Source organism: Dromaius novaehollandiae, chromosome 17, assembly GCF_036370855.1.
Source record: "Dromaius novaehollandiae isolate bDroNov1 chromosome 17, bDroNov1.hap1, whole genome shotgun sequence".
Classification (NCBI taxonomy): domain Eukaryota; kingdom Metazoa; phylum Chordata; class Aves; order Casuariiformes; family Dromaiidae; genus Dromaius; species Dromaius novaehollandiae.
In genome coordinates, this window is record NC_088114.1 from 10,407,931 (window position 1) to 10,432,667 (window position 24,737).

At 38.0% G+C, this 24,737-nt stretch overlaps 2 protein-coding genes across 6 annotated transcripts; one reads left to right on the forward strand and one right to left on the reverse strand.

Annotated features, from left to right (window-relative positions):
• Positions 1–960: 960 nt before the first annotated feature.
• Positions 961–15,806, reverse strand: CDC45 (cell division cycle 45). 4 transcript variants are annotated; one of them, XM_026104338.2, is made up of 19 exons: positions 15,671–15,806; positions 14,332–14,391; positions 13,909–14,001; positions 13,312–13,449; positions 12,539–12,682; positions 11,290–11,345; positions 10,648–10,696; positions 9,796–9,857; positions 9,338–9,388; positions 8,451–8,570; positions 8,085–8,216; positions 7,571–7,669; positions 7,240–7,401; positions 6,903–7,041; positions 6,466–6,549; positions 5,128–5,246; positions 4,231–4,307; positions 3,385–3,451; positions 961–2,234 (listed from the first exon to the last, which is right to left on the reverse strand). In XM_026104338.2, the coding sequence occupies exons 1-18, from the start codon at positions 15,719–15,721 to the stop codon at positions 3,387–3,389; spliced, it is 1,701 nt and encodes a 566-aa protein (XP_025960123.1). In that variant the 5' UTR covers positions 15,722–15,806; the 3' UTR covers positions 961–2,234; positions 3,385–3,386. The 4 variants fall into 4 exon arrangements, with proteins under 4 accessions (XP_025960123.1, XP_025960122.1, XP_025960125.1 ...); XM_026104337.2 differs by having other exon boundaries at positions 961–2,712; XM_026104340.2 differs by having other exon boundaries at positions 3,375–3,451.
• A 181-nt stretch (positions 15,807–15,987) lies between these two features.
• On the forward strand, positions 15,988–24,577 carry UFD1 (ubiquitin recognition factor in ER associated degradation 1). Of its 2 annotated transcripts, none has more exons than XM_064522131.1 (12): positions 15,988–16,313; positions 16,970–17,102; positions 17,794–17,826; positions 18,699–18,820; positions 19,162–19,292; positions 19,717–19,789; positions 20,487–20,555; positions 21,089–21,154; positions 21,357–21,404; positions 21,880–21,968; positions 22,780–22,861; positions 23,699–24,577. In XM_064522131.1, exons 1-12 carry the CDS (start codon positions 16,014–16,016, stop codon positions 23,771–23,773), a joined length of 1,221 nt encoding a protein of 406 aa, XP_064378201.1. In that variant the 5' UTR covers positions 15,988–16,013; the 3' UTR covers positions 23,774–24,577. The 2 variants fall into 2 exon arrangements, with proteins under 2 accessions (XP_064378201.1, XP_064378203.1); XM_064522133.1 differs by having other exon boundaries at positions 16,171–16,313; positions 16,970–17,076.
• The last annotated feature ends 160 nt before the right edge of the window (positions 24,578–24,737 follow it).

Consider the following 24,737-nt stretch of genomic DNA (forward strand, 5'->3'; position numbering starts at 1 on the left):
GAAAAAATGGCAGAAGTAGAAACAGAACACACCCTGATACAGGAAGGGATCAAAATACATAAAGCTCCAGGAGAGGGATGGGGGATATAGTAGGAAATAAGAGACTTGGTGAGGCTAGAGGAAGGGGTTCACGCAGTGCTTCTAATGAGGGAGTGAAGAAAAAACAGGAAAAATAACATTCCTAACATGAAGATAATGGTAAAACTTTTCTAAGATACCCACCTGTTGCAAAGCTATGTCATGTTTTGAACGCATAGCATTAAATTTAACAAAAGACAGAGCTAGCAATTAAATAGTTAGAGCTGCTATATGTCCATTCTTTTTGATGTCTCCTCCCAGCATTTTTTTCCTTCTATCTGAAGGTTTTCTACAGGCAGAAAATAAGGAATTTCAGTGTTTGTTTAGGATTTCCTGATACATGGCCACTGAACCATGAGTCAGAGATCCAGGATAGGCAAGACCTTCTATGCATTTACTGAGCAAGCAGACTGTGCAAGTAAAAATTCAGTTGTATCCGGCACACATTATTCATTCTGCATGTACGCAGGTCTCACACATTGAAGCATACTGCATTTACTACATACTTGCCCATGCTTTTCTCTGATATCCACATCTAGAAGTGCAAAGCCTTAAATACACTACAGAGCTGAACCCAAAGTCATTTAGTGGAATGTGGAAAATGCACCGATATTTTTGTTATAGGTAAGTTTAAGATAAATTTGGGAAATTCATTAGAAACTCAGCAGTTTGCATCTGAAAGATAAAGTCAAAATATTTAGAAATGCACGTAAGCGGCACATAGACCCCTAGCTTTCACATTGCAATCATAGCTCAACGCTGATACCTGTAGTCAAAAGCAAGTCAACCTGTGTGTTTCCATTTCCAGAATTTTAAAGTAAGGATATCTACCTCAGAAATGCAATAAAATTACTGTATGCTGCGTACAGGCAAAACCCAAAGTACTTTGGTAAAGGGGGATATTATTTATTGCCAATGTTACCAGTAAACATGCAAAACAAAGAAATGGCATTTTGTGTTATTCCAGGAAGCACATTTTGACTATTGCAGTTTGGCACCAGGATTACATTTCTCAGATAAGATGACAGCATTTTAAAAAAGCAATTTTGTTTGAATTAAAATATATAGTTTAATTAGTTTTCTGTTGGCTACATCTAAATCAGAATTGATATTAAGTTAATCTGTATTAAAAATCTGTACAGAGTCTGATGCAACAACAGTACAAAACCTTTACATATTCATTATGATACAGAAAATATTAAAGTCATACAGAATTCAAGCAAACACCACAAGAAAAAGAATTCCAAATATACACATATACATGCCCACCCAATGCACAGCAGGATAAGTCTAACAAGCAATACCATTTCATATGACCAAAATGAAATGAATCTCTGTTAGGGAACAGAATTGATCCAGCTTGTCAATATTTATAATACTATAGGCCACATGCAATTATCACAGTATTTTAGATTGTTTCTAGGAAAATTATTCCCACAGTGAAGCTACAAGTGACAATACAGTATCACAATGCATGACTAAGGATGCTTTGTTGACACTGGAATACTCTCTGCTGGAAGATATTATTAAGATAGCATCATTATTTCATAGTATTTACAGGATTTTTTCATTCTATATCTGGCAGCTACTCAGTACTCACATTTTAAAAGCCCTAAAATCTTAAAACTGGCCTCATAAAACAATTATTTTGATTAAACTATAAAACCTCAACCTAGTAATACTTAAAGAATTTCAACACTCTAGAAATTCACAGGGAGTTTTCTAAAAGTGTCTTAAGAATAAAAAAAGCATTCAACAAAATTTTTAAAATAACATTTGAATGGTAATATTACTAAATATGAGACTTCTTCAAAACCTCATTTTTGTTATTAGCCAATATCTAGACATCACAGAAGCATGTCTACTAAAAAAACAAATTTGACAAACAGAAATCTGATTTGCAGATAATCCTAGTTGACACATTTTGCTGTTATGAGGATGGGGTCTTTACAAAGTAGCAGTGTTCAATACGTGTGTGCTAAAGTTAAAATCCTTTTGCCTTTCCAAGAGACAAAGACAACAGCCCAAGACTGTAGTGGTAATCTAGAAAAAGCAAGACGTTCCATCACAATTGCAGCACCAAGAACCTCGGAATATTCGGGACATTTTCAGTGTATCTGATCCTCAGCTTCCAGCACAGGCGCCAAAAAGCATCACTGTGTAACAAGGGCAGAAGACAAACTGAAACAATCAGTACTCAAGAGGGTAAAGAGCGAAAGAAACTGATGTAGACACCTTGGAAGCCACACAGGGTCTAAGGAACAACTGCAGCTATTGACCCACTGTCCCAAACTTTTGAGCCAAAGGAGAAGAAAGAAATTGTTGCTTTGATACTCATTGAAATAAGTCATTTTTGTCAGTTGGCTAGGACTATCTACACTCATAGACTGTCAAAGCTTTCACCTTACTTCTTTGCTTTCTTATCTATGCTATAAAGATAACATTGTGAGATTACTTCACAGGTGAATAAGAAAAATCAAATCTCTGTCTAAGCACAAAAGAATCGTGAGGTACTTTGTATACTTTCAGACAAACAGTCTTACAGGTTGTTTGGAAAGACATTACAAAACAATTTAGTGTTCAGCTTTGCGGGCTTCTCTTCTGGGAGAAATCAAGCTATCTCCCCCCTCATCACTGCAGAAACACACATGCAAACAAAATGACTCAATTAAAATAGTTCACCATTGAGAAGCAGTGAATATCTGAAGTCAGCTGAAACAATTTACAGCCTCACCAGTTATACAGTATACATTAATATATTCTTACAGAACAGCTTTACGCCACTATAAATCAAGTCTTAAAGCCCTGTCTTTATTCCAGATAAAAACTACACATTTGACACAGACTATATAGCATTAACACCGTGAAAGAAAAATGCAAATTCTACATTAACTTCAAAGCCAAAAAAGGCACTGTTATGGCCAAGATTCCATCTTGAGTTCTAACAGATCATCATAATTGAAAGAACAAATCAATGAGACTATCGGCTACAATTAGTTAATGTCTCCATTTCTGTCACAAGACAAACAGCTGCTCCTTTTCTAGTTGAAATTAAAAATTTACAAAAAATTATTAAAAAAAAGCAGAGAAACTAATAGATGAATAAATCTTTTAAGGGGAGGAAAAAAGAGATGCTATTCATACATAGTCCATCTCTTTCTTTGTAAGAAACTTATCTTCAATTTACACTTTCACTGGACTTCCCTGTATTTTCTTAGCATGTTCTACAAATAATAGATGAGTTTCATTTGGTTACTAATTCAATTTGTATTAAGTTATGAGTTAATGCTCCTTACATTGTCTTACCCTTAGGACAGGAGAGAAATGAGTGCATCCAGAAATTTGCTCCGGTCTTCTGTTTTCAACTCAATTACTAAAACATGAAATATTTTATTACAAAATGCAAATAACTGAAGTGTGGGATCTGATATCTTTGAAGACTATTAATTCCAGGGATACTCATTCACATTCCTAATCAACTTTATGAAAGAATTAGAGAAACTGTTTATTTGAACTAAATATAGAGTGCATTGTTTATTTCACTCCTAGATTTCTGCAAACTCCGAGTTCTAGGTGCTCACTACATATAACCACTACTCTTAAATCTAGGAACTTCTCCTTTTATGCTCAACATGCACGCATAATAGAAACATCTAGAGTTAAAAACTGCCTCTTTTGTGAGCGCATATGAAGATAGGCAAACCTTGCTGCATAAGTATCTAATTTTTCAAACAGACAATAAAGAATGCATCTCATATCCAAACCAAGTATATTTCAAATATGTCATTGATGCTGCTAAATATAAAAACTGTCATAGATAACAGATCTTAATCAAAGTGCACTGGTCGAAATCATTACTCCATGACAAAATGAGATAGTCTCAAAGAGAGATATGCAAGTGTCTGGTTAGTAGTTTATATTTTCTGCACAGCAAGACACTACTTAAAGAAAAACAATAACAAAAAATGACGGGCGCAGTAACACACAGTTTGCATGTTATGCTAGAGTCAGGAATAGTGTATCACATATAATACATACACAAATCAGCATACCATCCACAGTCACTATGCTTTATGGAGGCCATGTAAACACTGACCCCTAAAGGACTATTTGGTGAATGAAATCAGTGATGCAGCAGATAGCATTACTCACTTGACATGTCAAAATGGTTGTGTAACGTCCTGGAATTGGTACTCTCTGCAGCTTTCTCAAATGCTCTCCCAAAAAAGCTACAAGATGAACAGAAATACAAGTTAATCACATATTAGAAGGTGCAATTCATTAAATTAAGAAATTAGCTATTTTTCAAATATTTCAGCTGAGAAAAGATCTTTTCCTTCCCAACATACATCATCTGAACTACATATGGTCTCCTACAAACACATAGCATCTGCACAGAGTGCATAAAGGCCACTTGTCTAAAGCACTTCATGTAAGAATAAATAAAATTATCCTTCCTAATTTAACTTTAATTGAATATTCAAAACTATGACGCTCTTCATATAACTACATACAAGTTCTTCTGTAAAATGTGACCAAACATAACGCAGACTGAGAAAAGTAAGGATTTCTGTTATAAAAAGGTCACTAACTTTATTTTTGTAAAAAGATAAATATTACAATGAGTATTACAGAAAAAAATACATCGTACTAAGGCAGAAGTATGAAACTTTATCCTTGACGAGAACTGAAAACATCTTTTAGATGTTTTTCATGTATCATATATTCAATATACACCTCACTTCATTTAAATGCAAAAATCTTAAAGTTGCAGGCTTTAAGAAATGAAGTCGTGGGCCACATACTGAACTATATTCCTCTTACGTAAGAAAGAAATAGTTAAGCGAGAGGAAAATTAGTAAGAGGAAGCTGAGGAATAACTTCTCTTAAAATATCTCGTGCAGACCACATGCAAAACACATGTTTTTAATGATACAATTCAAGTCAACATATGCATTAGTAAGTAGGTACAGGTAAGATATATTTCCTTTGGAGAGAGGAAAAACCTAGAGACAACCTTTAGGAAGAACATTTAAACAACATCCTTACTTCTTTTTGTCAGAGCTTTCTGTCTCCGGAGGAATCCCCACCATGATCACAGTTCCCTGTTCAACATCCATTGGTGCAGCCATTACTAGTGGCAGCAGTTTACAGCGCTTGTTTTTTGTCTGGAAGTCACAAAGTCTTTGTTAGACAGAACTCAAGAAACAATTTAGTTTCAGGTCCATATTTGACCTAGTATTACAAATACTCACTTAAGGAAACAACTATAATTGAGACCAACAGAAAGGGGTTTCTTTACATAATGTAATCTCTTAATCCCCTTCTTATTTGAGTAAGTCACTTTAAGGACCAATAGAAATTTCAATCCACCAATTTGCATTCCATTTTAACATGGAAATGATAGAGGCAAGATATAATTTACATTAAAGAAAAATCATTTAAAAGAATGGTATGTATGGGTACCTAAAAACACTGACTCTGTGCAAGGTTTGCAATAACCATTTTACAATGAAATAAAACAGATAAAACTGACAAATACAACAGTCTACTACATATCATTTTCCCCTGCCCTATTGTTTTGCAACTGTAAACTGTACTATTACAGCAGTAAGCTGTAACTTTAAACAAACTTCTGTTTCATTTACTAAAACATTTTTAAAATATCTTCATAATTATTCTTGGATTTAATTAAATCACAGATTTTTTTTTTTTTTTTTTTTTAAAGTGTTCTGTTCTTGAAGTAGATGTCTTGTGGCCAGTTTTAAAATGCTGTTCCGCTCCTAAGGCCAGGCTGGCTATTCACAATGCCCTCTAGCTTTCAAAATGAGGACTGACATGCATCTAACGAGGAGCAACTACAAAAATTTCATTTATAAATTGGAAGTGCTCACTGTGAAAAGAGATCTTAATTTCAAAACCTCATTTTTTATCTGAATTGTGTTACTAATTTATACAGTTCAAACTGTAATTAACCTAACTGAAATTAAATTGCATTTGTCAAGATTATAGCTTTTGTTATTTAACTAAACAGAGGAGTCTTTAGATAGCAATAACCAGTCCTGCAATGTTCCTATTTTCTGTGTCAGAAATCAACTTTTCTGAATACCTATTTTGTGATATGGTCCCTCAAATTTTACAAAATTACCCAAAGATTCTAGATCATTAGCATCTTGGTAATGAAAACTCTTTCTTGTGGTAGGAAGTTTCCCAGGCAGGTATCTTTCCTAGAGTTGTATTCACAGAGGTGCTAAAACTATCCAACTAGTTAACTGTCAAATATTAAGATCTTCATATAATGTTTTTAACAATCAATTCCAAGTATCCAACAAAACAACTATTACACAGCCCCAAAGTTAGCTAGTTAGAAGTTTCAGGTTTACTTACAGAACAAACAAAGGATTTGAGTAAGTATTTACTGAGTAGGCACAGAGACACTGGTTTGGAAAACAGTTTCACATCAGGCGTGCCCTGAGAAAAGAAGAATTATTTCAGCTATAACCAAATTCTTCCACTTATTCGTTTAATCTTAAGATCAGCTGGCACGTCTAAAAGTTTTGTGTCACTCAAAGAACACTAACAAGAACCGCTACAATACAGGAATTCGATCTCTCCAATTGGACTTGATATAAAGCCCTCCCTTTAACAGAACTGATTCTTCCTTTGGGAAGTTCAGAGTAGGTGTCAACACTGACCTGTCAGAGAACACACAGTATGGAAAAATAAGTTCTTTCTGAATTCCTGATGGAGTCAAGCAGTTAGGAAAACAGTGTTATAGAACAGTAAGTCAAATATGAGAGAAAGCCAAAAATTAGGACTCTGACCTCCATGAGAGAGCAATAGAGAAAAGGCCCTTGAGAAATTACAAGGTTGGTACAAATACAGCTGGCTACTGTCTGCTGAATGGCACGTAACTGCTTTTTGGCCAGGTCCAGTCCTTGGTGCAGTTTGTCCAGGTTACCCCTACCAAAGACAGAAGAAACAGAAACAGTTTCACATAAAGCTTTTCACAAAAAAAGTGAGACATGTCTAAACACTACTCACAGGAGTATTTTCTTCGAGTTTTCTTCAGTGGCTTGTGAAGCACCAACTTATCTTTTATATATGCAACCCATGTTCTGAAAATAAAATTGTGAAAGAAAGAAGGGATATTTTCAGTACCTGGAGAGACTGTCCAAAGCTTTAATAAAGTTATCTGTTTCAGGCCCTTCTTTCTCTATATTCTCCATGAGAGAAGCTGTTGCATAAACTATATCACTTGCTAAGAACTTGTTCTTAAAGCCGAAGTGAATGCTGAAGGTCTGAACTCTTAAATCCTTCATTCTGCAAAATGAGATAAAACTAGTGAAGATATATTAACGCTGAGTACCCATTTCCCCAGTATGTTAACATTAATCTTTTAAATCAAGATGTGACACCCTCTTTATGTGCAAAATTTTAACTTAATTGAAAAATATTTTCAGATAAAACATTTGCTTTTAAAACAATTTACCCAAACTTGTTTGCAGATTCTTCAATCATTTCCCGAAGATTTTCTTTTAAAGAAATGTCCATGGAATTAAACTTCTGTTTCACCTGCTTCAAAGGCAAACTAAAAACAGAAGGAAAACAGACATCACTGCTGGGTATGCCAGAACAGACTTAAACGTTTCGCCTTCCTCTTACAGGGCATTCTTAATGTTAGACAATTTAGCAAGTTAAGCCTGACTAAGCTTTTTTGGCGTTCTTCTTTAATTGTTGAAGAGAGGATGTGAGAAAACACAGGTTACTTACTAATCTTCTATTCAGTAAAAGCCTACAATTGAAGTATTCCTTCATACAGCAATCCACAAGTTCCACTACTCAACTCAGGGACTCCACAAACTACTCAAATCCCCATGATCATATTTAAAAAAGTGAGTTGAATATTTGTTAGCTTAAAAGATCTTTGCTGTGTTTTGAATATTTCTTTTATAATTCATTGACAACATGATTCTTCAATTAAGAACAAGATTTTTATAACTTACCCCATGTCAGCCAAAAACTCCTGGAGCCTCTTCTGCCCTTGTACAGACCAAAGTTTGAGGCTAGCGGAGGTATAAGAAGTATTACAGAGACTTTCATACAGAGACCAGTGCTGGTAAAGTGCCAGGCGCAGACTGAACATTAATAGGAATTAGGGAAAATAATTATAAATATACATATTCTTTGAAGTTACAATAGTAACAAAACTCAGTATCTAGTAGGCAAGTCTTAACTGCCCTGATATAGTCCATCTCTATACTCCAGGAAGCTGCAGTTAGAAGCTGCAGGTGCACGTAACACAACACAATCAACACTGACTTATCTAATGCTGACAGGTTGAGCTGAACTGAAGTTACAGGTAAGGATACTCGTACTCAAATGCTATTCGCATGCAGTCAATTGACAGAGAATTTTCTTCATCCTCATTGCGGTGGTTATGACGAGATACGTGACGCTGTAGTGTTCCAATATCGGTCACATACTTCATCCTTAAACAAAAGGAAGTTTGTCACTTCAATTTCTTCCCATGTATTTTTGTACTTAATTATGGGAATACAAAAATACTTCTAAAAGGTTGTAAATTGGCCAGTCAGCAGCATAAGAACTGCAGACACATTTTTAAAAAAACATTTTTTAAATAATGTTCTTTCAATACTTAGCCATACGCCCAAACACTTAAGGATAAAATAACACCAATACAGAGGGACAGACAAAAAAACAGATGAAAATAGTTACTTATTACATTTATCTTCTTGAAGACATCAACGTACTAATAGTAACAGAACACCATAATTAAGGTCTATGTACATGCTACCAGAATTGTAATGATATCTAGTAGGAGATAAGTACACATGGGGAAAAAGGGGGCGGGGGGGGACTTGTAAAGTAAAATAAGAAGAGAAGACTGAATGTACAGAATGTATAGAATTTTTTCCTTTAATAAAACTATATCGAGGTCATATTTAGGTAAACTGCAATTAAACACCATTTCTTACAGGATCAGATGTGATTGTTTTACAGTTTTGTGGAAAATAAACTTAGTTTTAAAATTCTAAGTAGTAAAAGAGGAAATATAGTTTTTCTGACAAATATTCCAAATATACCTTTTCTAAGGTACAAAATTGCATTTATTTAAGATATTAAATGCCATTGTTTATTAATTACCTTATATTGTATTAATTAGCCTGTTTCCTGATTTCTATTAATTACTATTAGTTACTCCTAAAAAAAGGAGAAAAAAAAAAAAAAATCTTACTGAGTGATTTTATCCTGGACCCATTGGTCTGTTAAGCCAACAATAGCCCACCTAAAATTGGAGAGGGGGGAAAAGAAAAAAGTTAAAGCAAAATATATTCTGGTATAGTATATTATATTTAACCCTGTAAAATATGTAAAGGAATAAGTCAGAAACACAATTCACAATCTGCATTACAGGACAGTTTAATAACAAAATTATATATTATTATTTCCTCTCTCTAGCAAATATGTGCACATAGCACTGTTCTCCCTTTCTCCACGCAAAATCTACTGGTTTCTTGTAGTTAATTTATGTAGATGTGAATGTATCTTACTCAAATACGCAGGAAGACATACATCCTCACAGAAAATAAACTAGAAGCTCAAACTGAAATCAAACAGTTTTGGAAAGTTTTGCCACTTTTTACTATGGAATTAAGCTGCTAGCTTCTATGAATAATGATCATAGACACATACCACAACATGTCATTCAAGTCTTTAGACATTATCCATGCCAGATCAAACATTACCATCGCAGACTACATGAGGGAAAAGAAAAGAGAAAGGATAAATGAACACAAACCTCTCACTTCATAAAATAAATAGAAAACATTTAAATTTGCCAAGTGTTAGCATGCTATTAAAGCTTTAGAAATCACACTTCAGTCTGTCAACCTGTCAATGCCATGCTTTCTAAGACAATGCATAGAGAGAGCACGGTATTCTATACAGCTTCACAAAGCTGTTTTAAATATAAAGCAGCACTCAAGAAAGTATAAAAATAATAAGACAAGAGGCCAAATGAAAGAAGGAGCAGCTTGGTGTCCTAAGTATTATGTTTGAAATATCTAGACAGTTTGAAAACAGAGAAAGGGAAGCAAGTTTCCCATATCTTAAAGTCGTCTTGAAAAAGCATTTCATGCGCAGACAGGTACTTCTATCAAGACCTAAAACAAATACACTATCACCAATTTTTCTATATCAACATTAAAGATTACCAAACAACAAAAATGTTAATAGTTCTGGTTTATCTATTTTCCATTGATCATATTATTTTACCCGCTGTCAGTCAGTTGGCTGTTGTCTCCCAATCTACCAGTACTGGTTTTTTTTAACATATCTAATTCCCTGGAGTTAAAAGTCAGATGTACACAACCAGAATACATTAAACAGACATAAATCAAGGTACATGGTATATTTTAATACTATAATAATATCTTGTCTGATAAGATAATACATAGTATTATTAGATAATCAGAACACTGGATATTATCTAATTACCTCTACCTTGGTATCTAGTGTTTTTATGGCAAATGAGTTCATACTTACTGAGGTTCCATGATATTCATATTGCTCATAATCAAAAAGAATTTCTCGTCTGAAAGAAAAAAACCCACACATTTGACTAAACTGGTGAGCTGATCATTGGTTCTGGTTCAAAATATAAACCTACAAGTATGAAATAACATTTTAATTTCATATTAGCAATAATAAAGTAAACGGGCTAGAAAATGTTTATTTCTGCAAGAGAATTAGATTTTAGCAACAAAACAGAAACCACATTGAAATGTAGACATGAAGCATTAAATCCTTGATTCCTCAAAGCCCGTTTTCTCATCTGATTTGTTCCTGCTCATTCCCATTGACGATAATGGTATTGCAGAGGAAGAAAACAGAAGCAAAAACCTCACCCTAAGACAGACAAGACAGTAATGCTGCAGCTGCTTAACAGTCAAGCACTGCACATACTGCTACTCAAATTTATAAATGATTTACAACCATGCTCCATTTAAAGGTTGTATTATTTGAATATATATTGTAAATATCCCCCTCTACTTTCTGAATAAAGTTAGAACTAAAGCACATTGCAAATCAAACTGCATAAGACCATGTTTTTGTATTTTCAGTGAGGTTTCCCCCAAAGAGCAGACAGAAAGAGATATATGCAACATTAAAAACACTTAAACATACCTGCGTGCCTCCCATTCTCGCTTTTGTCGCCTTTTCATTGTTCTCTCTATTACATCCTGCAAGTTGATTTAGATGTTTAAAAAGGTAGCAAAGTTACTCTAGCAAGTCAGCACCAGTCTAGTTACTTTAATGTATAAGTCTTCATTAAAAAGACTTAAAAGAAGAATTAAATACTGTTAATAGAAATAATGGGAAAAGTATTATCATCGAATATTTTCTGAGGAACACATTTTAGTATAGTCATGGCATCTTTCTATGCTAGGATTTATTTAGCTCATCTTCACAAGTAAAAAGGTATGCTGTACAGTATTTTCAACCAAACAACATGTATTCTATCATCTTACAGCATTTTAATGAAGCTGATGAAAAATTAAAAATAGATGATTAATCAAGATCAGGACAAAGAAGGCACTCTTCACTGTTTATTCAATCCCCCAAAATAGCATCATCAGCTTGAAAATTCCAAGAAATCTGAAAGACTTCTGTAAAATATTTAATGGATTTAAAAATAGCTTTTGAATATACTATTTATGGATGTTTCCTTGAATTTTTGGAATCATTTTTTTCTGAGTAAATACTCTTCTTAAACTGGTAGAAAAAAAAGCTTAGAGTTAATAGAAAAATAATATGAAATATGCATGACATTTGAGAATGTTCTTACGTTTATTTGGCTGTCAATATTGCTAGACTCATGTCTTTGCTTCCTTGCATGCAATATAAACAGAAAATATGCTACAAATAATACATGCCAAATTGTTTGCATCTTTACCATAATAAATATACTTTTGTTAGTGCATTCCTAAAAGTACAGCCAAAAATGCACTGCTAAATTATTTGTGAGCTTTTATCTTCTCAAGCAATAATTTCAAAAAAAAAAGTTTTTACGTAAATAAGGGTTTTCACTAGATTGAAAAACCCAGAGCACATAATCAGAGAAATAAACTCATTAGTTCACCGATTATTAAAAAAAAAAAAAAAAAACCCACAGCATTATGTACAGTAAATTTTTAACTAAAAACATGTTTTGATAAGGAGACAATATTCATGAGCAGGGCAAATAAACATTTTCTGCAGGTGAAAAACTACTGGTCATAATTTTGTTAAGTTATTATCTTACACTTGAATTTCTGATCTAACAGAACATCTTTTTTTAATTCAAGTGTCATTATTTATCCTGATGCAAAGTACACGCATATATGGTTTTATTTTCTTTCTTTTCACAACAAAGCTGCAGAAACAAGAAACAAACCTCCTCAAATCGTCTGCGCTTCTCTGAAGGTTCTGATCCATCACTTTCATTTCCAGAGTCCTCTTCTTCATCCTCTTCATCTCTGAAGATATCATCATAAGCAGGAACATCAAGATCATCATCTTGTTTAACTAATAGCTTAATCTAACAAGAAAAAGCATATTTTAAATAAAGTACCTTGTTTAGTAATTAAAAAGCATTCCAAATGATAACTGTAGAGCACTTCAGACCCCTTTAAAGAAATTTTAAAAATTATTTTGGCTGTCACCCATTCTTAACATAAGACAAATATAGCTCTTTATAATAAGGACCATATTTATAACAGAATGAGAGTAAAAACTTACTATTCTGTATCAAGAAGATTCTGGTTACAGCATTAATGAAAGAATTATTTTTTATGCTTGTTAAAGTCATGCTGCCAGATAATTTATATTGACTAGCTTGGTACTTAAATTCTAAATATTGCTAGATGCTGAGAGATAATAAATGTTACATTTTGGAGGAAGTTATCTTCTGTTGGACTTGCAGTAGCATAGGATCAAGCTGTCACTACTGAAAACTATTGCACTTGCTAACAGTATATTTATTACAGAAAACAGTGGACTTTTTCTCATTGTGTACATTACTACTGCAAGCATCATTAATACTGCTTCCTTACCCACTGCTGGCCTTTTAAGCAGTTTGGCAAAATGCATAAAAACACTGTGCCATCTACCACCCCACTGGGCCTTCTAACAACTTTATTACGTATGTTTTTAAAAAGCTTAGTTTACCTGTGTCTCATTGTAAACATTCACTACATTGATAGGTCTGTGGCTGTCGCATACAAAAAAAAATGTGTCTTCTTCAGGCTGCAAGATCTCCAGCAGGTCAACATTGGCACCACAATTAATAAGAACAAAATATTTGAACTGCAAAAAAAAAAAAAAAAAAGGAAAAAAAGCATAATGACTTTTACTCCGATTAGCAGGAAACATAAAAGACTGAAAAAAACTTACAAAACCTCCAAAGCACTTGTCACTGTCGAAATTTATATTTACTTCCTTATATCTGATGCCCCAAAGGATGAAAAAATCTGTAAGACTTCATGCAAATTAACCCAATTCCAGGATGCTGGACATCCAGTATTGCTATCTTTCACACCCTAAAATGGGTGCAAAACTAATTTAAACCTATGAGAATTATTGCCCATTAGTATGTGTACAAAATTTTACAAGTTTGTTATTGGTACATTTACACTTGTTCACTGTTTTGAGGTAACCAATACTAGTATTAGTTTAAGAGCTTACATTTTAAGTTGAGAAAAGGGGGGAAGTGCATTTATACATTGCAGTACATCTCATATAGCCAGTCTTCAGTATGATTTTTACCTGATCTTTATGCTCAAGAAAGGCAGTTTCAAGTTCTTGCCATCCAGATACTGGGACTAGTGTATATTGCACATGATCACATTGAAACAAAGCCTGAAAAGAAACAAAGAGCTGTTAGCTAATGGGAGGGCATAGTCTACTACAATACTATACATACTCTACTACAATTCTATACTATCCTATAATTCTATTTAATACAAATCTTTATCCTGAAGACATCCCAAATGACAATTCTGTGTGAACTTTGAGAATAAAACTTACCAGGTGTCAGTGTCACAACTCACAGAGAAAATGTTGTAAGTTATAAAATTAGTTTAAGGGTTCTTAATCAGTCCCTCTTTCCCCAGTTCAAACCTATTAAAAGGATCTGAGTGCATCATTTCTTTCACAGGTAGCCTACAATGATAATGAACAAAGACTTACTTGGAGTATTTTACAAGCACATAACGCATCAACATCTGAAGCAACAAGAAGAAGAACACGCTGCAAAAATAACAAAATAATAGCATTAATATATTAATGTAGGTGCCAAATCTAGTACATGTACTAGATTACATATAGTACATATACTACTTTCAGTTGTTCCTAAAAGCACCAGCTTCCCTATGTAAGATTTAAGTCCTATGTAAAGATGCAATCCCAGAGAAATGCTGAGATCACTGTGAGAACAGAAAGGGGGGAATTTGGGCAGAGACCATTATAAGCATAAAACATGATTGCTTTTGAAGGGACACAGCAACTAAAATAACTTCAGCTAGATCACTGTAGATACTGGAACAATGTTTACAATTCCATCTTACAGGAAGGTAAACCTTACTCGTGGTGAAATCACATTCAAAATGTCAACTGTTTTGAGTAAACACAATTATTTTGACCCATATGAATAGTGTATAGTTTTGAAGGTTCCAAGTTTGTCAACCCTACAAGCATTTTAGAGCATATTTTAGGTAACATAATAGATTACATGTCTAGAATGGCCTCCATTTTCAACATGGTACCTGGAGCAGTTTTGACTAAGGAAAGTCTGTGGCAAAAAGCAGAGCAAGACGACTGCTGAAATAATTAGGCCAAACAACTCTTTTTTTTTCGAGACCTTACGCACAGTTGGAGAATTTGAGGGAAACACATTTACACAATCCACAATATAGTTTCATGGGTAGAAACACGAAGACTGTCCAACAAAAGCTTTTTGTCAAACAAAAGCTTTAGCACTTTATTATATAGACCCACTCTGAACAAAGTTAAGCAAACCGCGGGCAAAAGGAACGAGAGCAGCCGACCAGCGGCAGCACTGCCGTCACGACAGACGGCAAGAAAAACCTCAAAGCAGACAAGGGACAAGATTTAATGCGCGGGCAAACACGACACCGATTGAAAGGATACAAAGAAACAGCTTTAGGGATGGCTTGGCTAAACCAAAGAGATCTTAAAAAAAAGGCGGGGGGGGCAAAAAATAGAAAAGGCGGATTTTGGCGAGAGCGCGGCGCGGGCTGCGGCGTTTCTCCCGTTGTAAAGGCGCTCAGGACCGGCACAACCGCCGCCGGCCCCCGCGGCAGCCCAGGGGACCCCCCGTCCGCCCCTCCCCCAAGGGAGACCCTGAGGCTGCCCGGCAGCCCCCGCTGACACGGCCCGGGACGCCGCGGGGCATCCCGCGCTCCGTGAGGGGAAGGGAACGCCCGAAACAGGCGGCTCCGCCCGCCGCCGGGAGCGCCCGGCGCGGGGCAGGGCAGCCCCCCCGCCCGCCCCGCGCCCCCCCCCGCACCTGGCTGACGATCACTTCGTAAAACTCCCGCCGGCAGTCGGAGAGGAACATGGCGGCGGCGGGACCGGCAGCGAACGCGCCGGAGCGGGTCGCCCCCCGTCAAACCAGGCGCCAAATCACCACCGCTCCCCATTGGCCTTCCCCCCACCGCCCGCTGGCCAATGGCAAAGCTCCCGCCCCTCCCTCGCAGCCCGGATTGGGTTAGCTGCTCAACCTGTTCAGGGCCGTCGCCAATCGGATTGGGGAAAGGGAGCCACAGCGCGCGAGGTTCGCCAATCCGCGCAGCCAGAAGCGCCGTGCCAATTTTGATTGCTATTCCGCCATCTTTGGTGAGGGCAAGGAGATGTTTTTGCCATTAAGCATCACTGACAAAGACCACCTTAACGCGCCGCGACGGTGTTGCCTACGGAGGGGCTACGCGGCCAAAAAAGCTCCCCAAACCCGCCGCCGCGGCGCTCGTGAGATCCCGCTCCAGGCGGGGCGGCCGCCGCCATGGCGCGAGCCCGCCGCGCGGCATGCTGGGAGCGGGGCGGGGCGCGGCGGACCCCGGGTGCTGGGGCCGAGCTGCGCGGCGGCCGCGGGGGCCGGCGGGAGCGGGGTCGCGCTGCGTTGGGGCAGGAGGAGCTCGAGCGCCGCCACCATGGTGAGGCCCGGGGCGGCCGGGGGGAGTGACGCGTCACGGCTGGGCCCCGAGAGCTGCCGCCGCCGCCGCGCTGCCCCACAGGCCGGCCCGGGGCGGAAAGCCGGGCCGGGTCTCCCTCTCCGCGCTCCCGCGGCGGCCGGCCCGGCCCGGCCTGGTCTGTGCGCCGGCTGCGCGGCCGTCCCTGGCTGTTGTCTACCTCGGGGAGGTTCTGCGCCTTCGCCAAAGCGGCTTCCCAAGCGCATGAGCAGCGGGAAGGGCGCTGCAGTGCCTCCCCTCCCTGCGCGGCCCGGGCCGGGGGCTGGAGCGAGAGCCCTGCACACACCTGCCTTTTCCTTCTGGCTTGTGCAGTTTCATCTGCAAAACACTTTTAGTCACTCAAATCTTGCTCTAATGTAACCTGGAGGCGCGCTTCCTATTTTTTCCCACACAGTTCTTGACATGCAAACCTTTATAAACCGTATGGACGTTATATGAAAGAAGAACAGCGCTTTAGTTAATAGGGAAAACAAATACAAGACTTGTAAACAGAGTTTTAGCTAAACAGAGTTCAATAAACTTCAGTATGCCTAGCGAATGCTGTAATGCTGTGTTTTGGTATACTTCAGATGTCATATTAATCCACTGTTGCCTGCCTTTTTTCTTTTTCCCTTCCCTAGTTCTCTTTTAATATGTTTGACCATCCAATCCCACGGGTTTTCCAGAACCGCTTCTCAACTCAGTACCGTTGCTTCTCAGTATCCATGCTTGCCGGACCTAATGACAGGTCAGATGTGGAGAAAGGCGGGAAGAGTATGTGCATGTTTTATTTTGACTAATAAATTGTTGAAGGCTATTTGTGAATAATATCAAAAATGTTGGACAGTATGGAGACACTGTTGGCTATGTGGCTTGAGCAAGAGGAACATTGAGGGGCTGTAAGAAGGAAGGAGGAAGATTTTTCTTTTGTTGCATTGTTGTGTAATTAAAAAACTTAGTAAGGAGTGAGTCCTGGATTTTGATCATTAGAAGAAGGCCCTTTTAAAATCTTATCACTGTTATGACTAAGAATTGTGGGTTTTTCCCTTCTTGTTTTACCTCAACTTCTTATAACTTGGCTTGAAGAAAGAAAATAGATTGTGCAACTTCACTTTCGGAATCCCATCTCTCGGGCCGATGCTGTGTTGTTTTGAGTTGGCATCAATTCAAGGGGACATGTAAACCCAAACGAATAAAAGTACCTTTAGGAAACATTTCCTTTAGTACTAGGTATTGTAAAATTTTTGTCTTATCTAATTTCTAATTAAAATCTAGAATTCATGTGCTAGGAGGTGTATTCGGTGTGACTGATTCTACTGGAATCTCTAGCTTAGAAATTAACTTACGTGAGACTTTAGAGTAAATATTATCCTCCAGGAAGGAATGATAAAACCGTATATTATGTTTTCTTTGTACAGTCATACTTTTCGTAATCTTACTTTAACTCTCTTATTAATTTCTACAGTAATTATGCCACCATCTGCTTTGGATCAACTCAGTAAGTGCAAATGTTGTTTTGCAATAAGAACATTAGAAATGTAAGCATATGCATAAGCAAGTATCAGAGTTTTTTTTAATTATCTCTTAAGATCTGGCTTAAACAGAGAGCATGAGACTAAGTTGTTCAAAAGATGTATTTTGGGGGGTATTTTGTTTCTCAAAGTTAAGGGAGTCTGTCTGTCTTTAAGTACAGACATCTGAAGTGTCAAGCTACCGGATGCATGAATCTATACTTATTAACTATTAGTAACATACACAGTGTAATGGTTACAGTTAATCTAGCGAGTTCTTAATCTCAACCTACTTGTTATGGACACTTTTCTGAAGAAAAATTTATTTTAAAGACGGAATAAGTGAAAATGAACTTTGAAATGAGGGAGAGAAAATATGTGAATTAATAGTTTAAATGGTGTTAGTTGCCCCTTTTAACAGGATTTTTTTCTTCTCTGAGTTTTGTCCTTATTAGAATTTCTTTGAGAAACAAATTAACTCAGGGTTTATTTTTAAAATAGGCAAGGGATGTTAGAATTCTTTTGAAGCTAGCTGATAAGAGCCCAAGGGCATAACAATAGTGATTTATTTTGTTTTTTGTTTTCTTGTGGTTTTTTTGCTAATACCCACTGCCTGCTCATCTCTTAGATTGGGGAAATGCTGGAGAGGCATTTAAAGCTCTAAGTGCAATGGCAATGGAGTATTCGTGTATCTGCTTTCTCTCCTGGATTTGTATTTTGGGGGAGTTGGAATAATGGTTGAGGGGGATCTTCTCTTATACTCTGTGCCATTCTCTTGTTAATGTTCAATCTCTAAAAGCTTTGTAAATCTGCTAGTGGCTTTATTACAAATAAAATCCTTTTTATTCTTCCTCACCAGGCCGACTTAATATTACTTACCCAATGTTGTTTAAGCTGACCAATAAAAATTCAGACCGAATGACGCACTGTGGAGTGCTTGAATTTGTGGCTGATGAGGGCATATGTTACCTTCCACACTGGGTGAGTTGTCTCATGCTGAACTGTCAGAACCTGAAGGGCAGGATTAATGAGTTGCCAGTTTAATGTTAGAGGCAAATGGTTTGCTGAAATTGCATGTCTTTGCTAGTCATGTTCCTACAGCTGCTTTCGGTTACAGCTCAGGTTTCCCTCTGTATGACTTTAACTAAGTATGCTTTTTAAGATGTACCTGACTGTTGTCTTCCTGAAATTAAAACAGAAGTAAACTGGTGGATTTTAGATAAGATGGTGGCCCCGATGTATATAAGTATATTCAAGGGAAAAAAAATAAAAAAGATCTGTTTTGTTGATACTGGTTTGCATCTTTGTCTTTATTCTTGCAGATGATGCAGAACTTGCTGCTGGAAGAAGGAGGCCTGGTACAAGTGGAGAGTGTTAATCTTCAAGTTGCTACTTACTCAAAATTTCAGCCACAGAGTCCAGATTTTCTTGATATCACCAATCCCAAAGCTGTGTATCCTTCCTATTCAACTATGGAGCAGGGAACAAAAGTTTTCTCCCAAACTGGCATGATGAAGCAGGGTCAGCTTTTCAGGTGTTGCTCATGCTTTTCCAGTAGGAGGTAACTACTACTGCGCTTTCTGAAGACAAAAAGGAGGGAGGGCTTGTGTACAGAGAAGTTGCAAGCTGCTAGCACAAAGTGTAGTCTAGAGTGAGAAAGCATGCATCTTGGCTTAAAGTCCAGTGAGTTAGTGTGTCCCTTAGAATATCTACAGATGATGTTGTACTCCTTAATATTTACTAAAAGGCTGTCCGTGGTTCTGATGGCTTTTAAACCATCTTTGAGAGATCAAGGACTAGAGTTCTGTAACTTAGTAATTTTAAAGCTTTGATGTTGCATTGAATACAAATGTGTTTAATCTTAACGTACTCCAAAGATTAGAAAATGCATTGAGAAACTTTGCTTGTCTAACTACTGGGGATGTTATTGCCATCAACTACAACGAAAAGGTACAGTATACAACATCATGTGTGCAGGTTTAATCTGGATGCCATCACTCTGAGGAAAGAAATTCTGCTCCATGTTTAAAAAAAATGCACTTCAGTGTACTGCGACCTCTTAAGTACTTTGACTACATCTTGTGAATAGATTTTATAGATGAGCATTAGTGGATAAAGCTTGTGGCAGCCCATGTGCACGTCTGATCATTTGGGGTTGCGGACTAAGCACAATTGTTGGATGTTGCTGCAAAAATAATGAACACGGAGCTGTGCAATATTGTTGACATGTAAATCCCGGATGGTAGATTTTGCAATCAGTTTTCTGTTGAAAAACAGGGGCAATTAAATCCTCCTCTGAGCTGCTATTTAGACTGGTCTTTGACTCACCAGAGAAAACTTATTTTGATGTTTTTGAAGTTCTTATAAATCATGGGACAGAAATTATTCTGAATCCATAATTTGCTTTCAAAAACACAGGCTGAAAGTAAGAGGTAGATTACCTGTCTCCAGGATAGAGCAATCTTATGTCTAGGTTAATACCTTTGTTCTTGTGTTCTATATAGACCCTGCGGTATCCAGTCCCCGATGTAAAGAACGTGTTTCAATTTACTTCAAACTTTCTGAAGGGAAAGGTTTAGCTGTGCTTTTCTCTTACTTAAATTGTGCTCCCTCATGTACAATCTTAAAATATTCATTACTCTTTCAGATCTATGAACTTCGGGTAATGGAGACCAAACCAGATAAGGCCGTGTCCATCATAGAATGTGATATGAATGTAAGTTAAGGCTGTTGTGGAAAGTCTGCTTTTACTGAGTCCCCCTAAAAGGAGAAGGTTGTCCATTCATGGCACTGAATACCAAGCACCTCTAATGCTGTAGGAAAGGTAAAATTGAATGGGGTGGGGAAGGTGAGTCATGCAAGAGTACCCAATGTACCTCTGTAACCACACCTGTGGTGTTGTGCTGCTCTCCACTTCATACGCCTTCAGGTGCCTGCGGTGCCTCGAATCTCGTATGTAGCTTCAACATACTGTCTTATAGCCTGAAGAGTCTTATTTAATATCCTTGTCTTGGCCTTCAGTCTCCAATTGCACTGTAGAGTCCTGTTCTCCTGGTCCATTTCAAGTACATGCTGAGACTCATCCCTGGGAGGTTTAGTCTTCTCTTTTTCTAGATAAAAGTGTTTAACAAACTTCAGTTCTTTCTAGTTTAAAATGGAACAGTAGTTTTTGGAGCTCTGAGGAATAGAGGTATAACGCTTATGATTAAAAGAAGAGTATGAACCATGCTTATTTTCCTGCCTAAATAGGTGGATTTTGATGCTCCTTTGGGGTACAAAGAACCAGAAAGAAATGCACAACATGAAGAGACTACAGTAAGTAAAACTTCTGTTCTTCAAAATGCATTTTCACCAGTTATCTGCCTTGGTTATAGGAGATGGCTGTTTAGAACAGTCCATTTCCAAATGAATAGTGGGTTTAAAGACTTGCTAAATTTTTGTTTGGTCAGAAATATATGGAACTATTTTCATATTGCAACATGCACATATTGAAGTAAGTTGTTTTTTCTCCTCACAGGATGTTGAAGCAGACCACAGTGGATATGTGAGTGACCTAGGATTTCGTGTAAGTCCTCTATTTCTGCTGTTTTCTGAATGTTGTAAATGGTGAGGGAAAGCAAAATCCTGCTCCAAACAACTGCAAAATACACCTCTTCTTAGAGGTGTTCTTCATTAACTGGTAAGTGTGTTTTCCACTTAGCAATCCCAGTAGCTGGAACTCCTACAGCCTGCTTTTCAGAAAGTAGGTCACCTTTGTTGATGATTTGTGATGCCTGTGGCCTGTAACTACATGACCTTTAAAGGCCAGTCTTTAAACAGGAGACTGAAATGTACTTCTACACCTAGGGATCATCGGCTTATTGTATGTAATAAAAATACTGAGTCAAATAAATAAAAATGATGGTAATTTTTTTAGGGAATATAATGTTCCTGTGCGGTGTGCTTTCAAATACAAGATATGGTCAAATTAAAACTCAGTATATTTGTAATTCTGAAGTGGAATGTATAGAGACATAATTGTACGTCTTGTACATATGCAGGCATTTTCTGGTTCTGGGAACAGACTGGATGGCAAGAAGAAAGGTGTTGAGCCTAGTCCGTCACCAATTAAACCAGGAGACATTCGAAGGTATGTCTATCTCATTCAGTTTTCAGGAAGTGAAGGATAAGGGTGTGAGTACATTGTTTATACTGTAGGAGCAGGAAAAAAATAGCTAATTTCCTCAGATGTTTGCATATAAAAGTACACAGTCTAATTTTCTAGACTGGCTGTGACCTTCCTGACTACTTAAAGTGCAGATCCCAAGTTAATAAACGCTGCCAAAACTCTCTTAGCTCTTGCTCTGTAGAAGACAAGGAGGCAGAGGCAGCAGGTCTAGGCTAGGGCTGATGAGCTGCATCCAGTGAGGCACAGAACCCTGCTGATTTTCTAAAATGAAATTTGGCCTAGAGTGAGATCTTTTTTGAGTTGGGCAGATAGCCAGAGACAGGCCATGTAATTTTTTTAAATTCCCCTTAGAAGCAAGCGTGTAGATTCAGACTTAATAGAAGTGGTCTTGTGGAAGTGGGGCGGGGGGATGTGGTTCCTGTGTTGTTTTATTTTCATTTATCTGGCTCTCAATAAAACTTGAACCCTTCTGGAAAGGGTGTCCTTGGCCCTGCAAAACCACAGACACTGTGGAAACATGCCCACAGCCCTGTGGAAACATGCCCACAGCCAAGCTTGTGCATCAGCTTCAGTATCTGATTATTTTCTTCATGCAATGTATGCCTACCTTCAGGAAATAATGCAGTAGTTTAGGATTATTTGATACTGAAAATTTTGTAGCAGGCATTGGTATAGCATTGAAAAGCATAGAATAGGTCTCACTGTTGTCTACTGGATGTTTCATTGTATAAAATTTCTTCTTTATCATACTATTTTCATGCTTCTTTTCCAGAGGAATACCCAACTATGACTTCAAGATTGGTAGAATCACATTCATTAGAAACTCACGTCCGCTAGTTAAGAAAGTCGAAGAGGTACATAAAGTTTGATCTTGATAATCTTATGCAGAATATGTGACAGCTCAGACATCTGTCTCCAAAGTGGTCTGCATTGCTTGCCAATTCTAGCAGACATGTTTGGAATAGTTCACTTTTCTTATTTGATGATGTTGTGTATCTAAGAGCAGAACAACTGAGAAGATACAGCCAAGGAAAAGATTAACTGAAAAGCAAACTGAATTAACAAGTCCTGTCCCAGTTGTATGTTCCCATATTTGCACTGCCTTGTTTTGCTCATTCCTCTAGTTATGCTGAGTCCTTGTTTTATTTAGTCTGAATCTGTTCCCTCATCTGCTTCAGCATATGGCCTCACCAGCTGATGGCTGTAATAGTGACTTTTCATGCATCCCACAGAGGTAGTCTGAAGTCGAAAAAACATTGCCCTAGGTAAAGCAGGAATGTCTTATTTGGCAATAATTGCTTCTTGCTGAAGGACAATGGAACCATTGTCTGAGTTTGTGGTTCCTCTCTCTATACTTGACTTTTCACAGAGAACTGCTGTTAAGAAGTGCTATTAATAAGTTTCATGTAGATGAAAGCAAGCTCTTATGTCCTTGCTTGCTGATGGAAGAATAGCCTTATGTAAGTCTGATAAGCCAGTGCATACTTGTATTACGTTGGTGAAAGGTCACTGAAACGCTCATATTTTTTTGAAGGAAGAAAGTGGTTATTATGCAGATAAGGATGTGGAATGTTTGCAGTCTGTTGCTGCTCCAATAGGATGGTCTTTCTGGTGATTGTTCAGCTTATATCACACAAGGAGTGAGCAAAGAACTTAAACAGGTAACAACCTTTTCTCCTTCCTTTATTCAGGATGAATCTGGAAGCCGGTTTATTGCCTTTTCAGGAGAAGGCCAATCCCTGCGCAAAAAGGGAAGAAAACCATAAGTTGTGGAACCTTCAGTCAGTTAGGAGGAAAATAAATTAACAATTGCAGCATATTGGATCTTAGTTATTGCAGTTGAGAGGAGAGGCCATTTTGCAACACAGGAGCACTTTTACAGATTTTGGTTTCGTGTTTGAAAATGGAGCTTAAGACTGTCTTAATTTTCATCTGAAAATTAAGTTCTAGGAATTTTGAAGCAGTGGGGTTTTTTGTATGTGTTGGAAAGAGGGAAAGTTTATCTCAGGTAAACCTGGGAAGCAAAACCAATGAGTTTTACCTTACTTAAAAGGTCCAGTTCTTAGACTACATCCTATCCTCTTTTATATCCTGAGTGATGATGGTCTCATGTGGCTTTGTGCTTGATATTTCCTTCTCTATCTATTCTGCCACAGTTCCCAATAAGCTTTTTGGTGTGGTGCAGATGAAGGCTAACATTTAAGTGTTGGAAGATCTTTGTGCAGGGAGTCTCTTTGATCTTAGCTTCAGGTGCTGGGTTACAAATCATTCTGAGACACAGGACCCCCCCCCCCCCAATTGCTTTTAATATTTAGGAATAATAACATGCCTTTTTAATAGTTCAGATAGAGTAACATAGTGTAGCAATGTAACAGCACGCGAGCCCCCCCCTTTGCGGTGCCCGTGGCGGCGCACAGCAGTCCCACGTCCCGCTCTTGGGCACAACGGCGTCGCCCTAAGGCGCCGTCCTCGATGCGCCCCCCGGAAGGGAGGGGAGCGGCGCCGTTCCGCGGGGCTGCGGCCCGTGTTAACGAAGTGCGCTGCGTGCAGTAAAGCTCCTGAACAACCGAGGTTTTGTGTGGTGATTTCGGCCGCCCGCGAGCTGCCCGCTCCGCGCCTCCAGCGCCTGGGGGCTGCTTGGGGGAGCGGGGGGGGCCGGGACCGGCGGAAGCTTGCTTCTTGCGTCAGGGGCTCGCGGGAGCGCGTCACGGGGAGGGTTCCGGGGCGCGG

Bases quoted from the DNA above. Each gene is read 5' to 3' on its own strand.
- CDC45 (XM_026104338.2), bottom strand. From the start codon at position 15,721: ATGTTCCTCTCCGACTGCCGGCGGGAGTTTTACGAAGTGATCGTCAGC. The intron at 12,683-13,311 runs GTAAACTAAGCT...TTTTCTTGTTAG, and splicing joins ATGTTTACAATGAGACACAG to ATTAAGCTATTAGTTAAACA. The intron at 5,247-6,465 runs GTAAGTAAACCT...TGTGACTTCCAG, and splicing joins TCAAATCCTTTGTTTGTTCT to ACAAAAAACAAGCGCTGTAA.
- UFD1 (XM_064522131.1), top strand. From the start codon at position 16,014: ATGTTTTTGCCATTAAGCATCACTGACAAAGACCACCTTAACGCGCCG. The intron at 17,103-17,793 runs GTATGTGCATGT...TAATTTCTACAG, and splicing joins TGTGGAGAAAGGCGGGAAGA to TAATTATGCCACCATCTGCT. The intron at 22,862-23,698 runs GTACATAAAGTT...TCCTTTATTCAG, and splicing joins TAGTTAAGAAAGTCGAAGAG to GATGAATCTGGAAGCCGGTT.